Source organism: Bactrocera dorsalis, chromosome 4, assembly GCF_023373825.1.
Source record: "Bactrocera dorsalis isolate Fly_Bdor chromosome 4, ASM2337382v1, whole genome shotgun sequence".
Lineage (NCBI taxonomy): Eukaryota > Metazoa > Arthropoda > Insecta > Diptera > Tephritidae > Bactrocera > Bactrocera dorsalis.
The window spans coordinates 64,284,279-64,290,278 of NC_064306.1; the positions used below are offsets into that span (position 1 = coordinate 64,284,279).

Here is a 6,000-nt window from a genome sequence, read left to right on the forward strand (position 1 = left end):
TTTACTACATAATTTTTAAACAATAATTTATTCTCAATAATATTAATTTTTTTACTATATATTTTATATTTGTATAATTTATTTAGAGTTCAATTTCATTCAAAAGAAAATAGAGAAATTATTTTTTTTTAATTTAAATTTAAATAACTTGTTAATAAAATGTATTTTTTAGTAAATTTTTTACTACATAATTTTTTAAGCAATAATTGATTTACATTTATTAAAATTTTATTAAAATTTATTTTTAATAATTATTTTGTAAAATTTTTTGTTTGTTTTTAAATATATATAATTTTTTAATATTATTTATTTCATAGTTTATAATTTCACTATATAATTTTTAAACAATAATTTATTTAAATTTAAATTTTATTAAAAAAAGACTTTTTTTATTTATTAATAATAATTTTTTTTACTATATATTTTATAATTATATAATTTTGTAATTTATTTAAAGTTTAATTTTATTAACAATTTTATTTTATAATTTATTTTTTTTTATTTTTTCATAATTATTTTTTTTTAAGCAATAATTGATTTATATTAAAATTTTATTAAAATCTTTTTTTTTAATAATTATTTACTGAAAATTTTTGTTTGTTTTTAAATATATGTATGTACATAATTTTTTAATAAAATTTATTTTTTAGTTTACAATTTCACTACATACATAATTTTTTAAGCAATAGTTATTTTAATTTAAATTTTATTAAAAAACGATTTTATTTTTATTTTTTAATAACAATTTTTTTTAATAATTTTTTTAATATATATTTTTATAATTAATTTATTTTTTTTTCAATAATTATAATCTTTGTTTTTACTTTATTTTCTTAGATTTTATTCCAATTAATAATATTTTAATGCCATTTAACGTTTTCATACATAAATGCATCTTAAACAACAATTTTAGTGATTTACTATAATTTTTATAGCAACTTTGCTTCGATGCAATAGGTGCCCAGCCTTAGCTATGGCTTGAAAAAGTTATGAAAATCACATTTATACTTCCCGAAAACTTTACCGAAGTCATGTTTACGCTTGAAGCAGCAATTGAAAACCCGTGAACAGTATTTTATATCGTACATATCCATAAACACATATGACGGCATTTATACATATGTATTTATAGAAATATATACCTAGAGTTACGTTGCAGTGTATTTTTAACCCGGTGGAAAACTTCTCCTTTACTTATTATTATTCTGCTTGTATCCTCATTTCCACACAAGCATACTTTTTCTGAAAATTGCATTTTATAGCATAAGGAGTGCATGAGAATTAAAGCATTCAAAATATTCCACGTGTTTGAACAGAGAGCGGAAAAAAGAAGAGATGGGAGCAAAATTCAGCGAAAAGTAGGAAATAAATATTGAAGTAAGTATTTTTTCATGTGAAGGCAGGCATTACTTGTTTATAAACTATATATGGAATAATGCAATAACGTATTTTAATGTCGATGAGGTATTATTCAGGGATAAAAATATTATATTAAATACAAAAATTTATGTTTTTTGTTGGCGTTAAATTAATGTTTAAGGTCTCTAAACAAGAAAATGAAACATAAAATGTTTAAAGTTAATGCACACTCAAGCAGAACAGTGAACTGTGAAAACTGTCTTGCAATTTGTTCCTACCCAAAATACCACAAGTTTTTGAAATGCTTCAGAATCACATCTAAATTCGGTGTCCAATAATGCCTTCCCTGCCAGAGAATTGTGGGATAGGAGTGCGGTGGACAGACAGCCATAAATATTTCTACAAATACATATGTCCAAAGTAGATAATAGGGTGTACGTAGGTGCTGTTTGTTCAGCAAAATTAGACGCCAAACTCGCTTTCCGACTACCAGACCACTGCAGTGGCTTCTAAACGGAGTTCACAGCAATTCAATAAAGCGTTCTTGTGCTGACAAAGTGTGTACTCACAAGAAGAAATAGATTTATACATATATACAGATAGCCAAGCGGCTTTGAAATCACTAAAGTATCTTAAGACTTCATAAAAGATAGTGAAAAAATGCCATGATCTATGACCTATTGATAAAACCTACCTATTTCATAAAACTGCAATGAGTTCCGGGAGATAGTGATATTTCTTGAGCGGGTACCACACTGCAATTATACTCCGAAAAAGAGGAATACATATGTATATGTATATGCCTTTGACTACTTGTACATAGATATTTAATCAACAAACAAGTAATAGATATAGCTAGATCTCGGTGGTGTCAATCCCTAGTTTGCTCAACAAGCAGACAAAAGTGGAATGAATGGAATGGGTGCCGCACATTCATTATATATAACATATTATTAACAGGTCACAGTCTAACTGGCAGACTGGAAATTCTATACAACGCCTATTGAATATTGAAGAAGTACTCAAGAGATACCTGTACAAAAACTAGAAATACTATAGAACAACTTCTATGGAAACGTAATGCTTTGCATAGAAAAAAAATCACTACTATTGTTAGAAGGTTTCTTGCCGAAGGATCATATACAACTTTTTGTATTGAAGATACATACATCATAAGAGAGTCAGGTGATTTCACAATGGCCTCCTAAACCCACTATACATGCCTTTCTACCATGTGGTTCAATTGAATAACGAGAAGTACTAAGGACTTCAATGAGAGAAAAATATATGATGTGAGAAATTTCTCAAAAGCACGAACTTATGCATGTTTTTAAAATAATCATATTAAAATGGGCAGATATTGGAACATAAGTTCGACTGTATATTTTTTCTACATAAATCTAGAGGAGCCTATTTGATGAGTTCGAACACGTTAGTTCTTCTTCTTTATGTCTTCACAAAGGACTAGATATAGCAGTTCTCGTTCGATCTCTCTAGATAAGCCGTCTAACCTAACCTAACCTTAGTGAACCTGATTTCTGTAGTTATTACTGCATTAAAATAATCACCTTACATTGGGTGATGGATAGGCCATGATATGGTACGAAAATCGACAATGGGAAGCCAAGATTAGATTTATATATTTTATTCATTTTACTTGAACGAAAATGAACATGAAAAATGATGTTAGAATATTCTATGAAATAATCAGATTCTATCAGAAACTATTTTAGAATTTTCAAAAATAGACAAGTTTGAAAAATTGCAAAGTGTCACAGGTCATTTAACATTAAAAATAGCGAATTCCAAAACTGTTTCAAAAATTAGAAGATATTTTTAGCTGAGAGTTTTGATATCTATACCTGATCAGAATCAGGCAAATATTCACAATTGGTCACCTAAGCAGCCCAACAAGCTTATAGAAAATACTAGAATACTTTCTGGAACAGATATAAGCCCCGGGCCGCGACAATTACTTACACGCTACAATCAAAGGAAAGCAATAACTACCACCCGAACTTCACTGTGTACTCAAATTGTTCTATTCATACGAGATGCCCCCAAAGAAGCTGCTAATATTTAGGTCTTTGAAAATTTAGCTACTTATTCAACCCTTTTTCGGTAACTTTTTTTCAAAGGTGCCTAAGATAGGATAGAATATAAGGAGGGTTCCAAAGTAAACAGGACTTTTTGAATCTGGCGCTCCTTCGTGGCGCTATCTATATGTTGACTGATGCGCTAGAATCTGCTATCTTTATCGATTGTCCAGTGAGAATTTCATGACATTTCATCGATTGGAAGTGAAGTTAAGTTGTATATAATGAACTGATGAAATGAAGTTGAACAGAGTAGGTCCGATGGAAAAAGAAATACCAAACTTTGACTTGACTTTGAGTAGGTATAGTATAAAGAGTTCTTTCTCGCAATAGACTGTTCAAGTTAAAGAAAAATGGGTTGGGAAAGGATATTTGATGAAAAAAATGTATGAAGTTCTAGGTTAAAATGCCTCAGGTCTCATACTTTTACACTTCCAGGTGAAATATGGGAATAGAAAAAAAAAGTATCTTAGCAAAGCTGCGAAAGGTTCAAGGCACTTTAACGAAAGTTAATAACCAACTACAACATTTTTTAACCGACTACACCAAGGACTGTATTAGCGGTCAAAGTGTGATCCCCATTAGCCAGCTAACCTAACCTAACATTACAAGGAACAAAATAAAGCATTTACTTTCAATATTCTGACCTTTCAAGTAGGTAGTATTCCGGATTTTAAATATAGTAATAGATTCATCACATCGCTAGAATCATAAAGAATTGGTTCACAAAAAAGTAAATATGAGTTTCGGACAGAGCTTTGAGCAGGATACAGTCGCAAAATCCATGAAATTATAAAAAATCAAAACTTTTATTAAAAACTAATATTAAATTTTGAGCACATTCACAACGAAAAAGCACCAAAACTGATCTTTCAACCCACCAAAGAACTTTTTAGGCACTTATCAGCAACAAAAATAATAAAATACAACGAAAACATTCTTTTTCTTCAATCTTTGACAAACTCATATCTGCCAAAACACTTTCAAACCTTCGCGTATCCTTTTCAGACACAACTTCAATATATACAAAAAACAATTTTTTATTGCTTTTGAAGTCCTCTTAAAAAGTCCTTTCATAATAAAAATAATAAGCAAAAACAAAGCAACAACACTTTCGCTTGCATACCTTGAAAGCCATTTTATATATTTTGTTTTCGAAACTGCTTGTGCTGCTTTACGAGCGTGTAATTAAATTACAAAAAAGATTTCACTGGCAACTTTTGACGGGCGGGCGAGTTGGGACTAAACTTTCGCTTGTTGGCAACACTTGGGCACTTCGGCGAACGATTTGCGGTGATCAAACGTTTTCAAAAACGCACTAAAAACTGTTTCAATTTCGTATTCTTTGCGTTTATTTATACGCTTGGGCCATAAAGTTGTGGAAGCATCAGCCACCAGCAGCTGGCGTCGCCTCAGCTGCGCAACAACAACAGCAAACATATAGCATAACAACAACTAAAAGTATTGGAAACTGTATCTGTGGCAGCCAAACGGGTTTTCATTGTTTTCAGTTATTTTTCTTTTAGTTTTCCGGTGCAAAAACCAAAGCAAGGCGCGTAAGCTGCGTCGCTCTACAAATCAGCAACAACAGGCAGCAACAATAGCTAGCAACATTTGCCGCGCCAAAGTTAATAAGTGCAACAAAGTCGAAAATATCGCTGGCAACAACAACAACAATGGTTTATATTTGTACACAATGCAAAAGCCAGCTTAACGGCTGCCGCCATCGCTGCACGATTTTTCAACAAACGCTTTTCCACTGGCAAGTTGGGGTGGCGGCTTGGACTTAAGCGTAACTTAAACGCTTATGAGTGGACTTTAAAGTTTGCCTTATGCTTTTTATTTGTTTCGCTTTATATTTCATTTTTTTTTAATGTTTTTTTTTTTTAATTAACTTATGTTTTACTCTTAAATGCCTTGGATAACAAGGCATTTTTTTGCCTCGCAGAAGCTGAGAGATTCTGAGTGCCACAACTCAACAAAGTAAAGCATATGCAAAATAATTCCCACGGTACTTCTGCAGGCTCGAAGCACTATATGTGGTTGCTTCTAATATCTAAAAATGTTCTGATCCGTGATCCAAGTAGAGGTACTTTTTTCAATAGCCTTTCACTGAAAGATCACGCGTGAATCTTGTCAAGGTGTCATGTTATTTTTGTTCAGTATTGTTTGTTATTTTATCATGGAAAGACTTACGCAAAAACACCGTCTACAAATCATTCAACTTTATTACGAAAATTCACGTTCTGTAAAGAATGTGCCTCGCGCACTTCGCTCAACTTATGGTCAACATAATTGGCCTACTGAGCGTACTATTCGAATACCATCACCCATCTTGAGACCCAGCATTCATTAGTGGATAATATTCGGCTCAATAGATCACGTCCAGAACGCCGTGAAGAAAATATAGCAGCCGTAGCTGAATGTGTACACAAAGACCGTGGATAGTCGATTCGGCGCTGTTCACAGTAACTCGGACTGACGTATGGAAGGACTTGGAGCATTTTACGTCAAGACAAAAGACAGCTTGTGCAAGAACTGAAGA

General features: G+C 31.5%; 1 protein-coding gene across 1 annotated transcript in view; it reads right to left on the bottom strand.

Moving 5' to 3' along the window:
- Positions 1–4,778, bottom strand: part of LOC105226980 (cuticle protein 16.5) — a 28,884-nt gene extending 24,106 nt beyond the window's left edge. Inside the window, exon 1 of the mRNA XM_029550497.2 lies at positions 4,582–4,778. Coding sequence (XP_029406357.1) covers positions 4,582–4,593 — 12 coding nt within the window. The 5' untranslated portion in view covers positions 4,594–4,778. The remainder of the gene's footprint in view (positions 1–4,581) is intronic.
- Between the last annotated feature and the right edge of the window lie 1,222 nt (positions 4,779–6,000).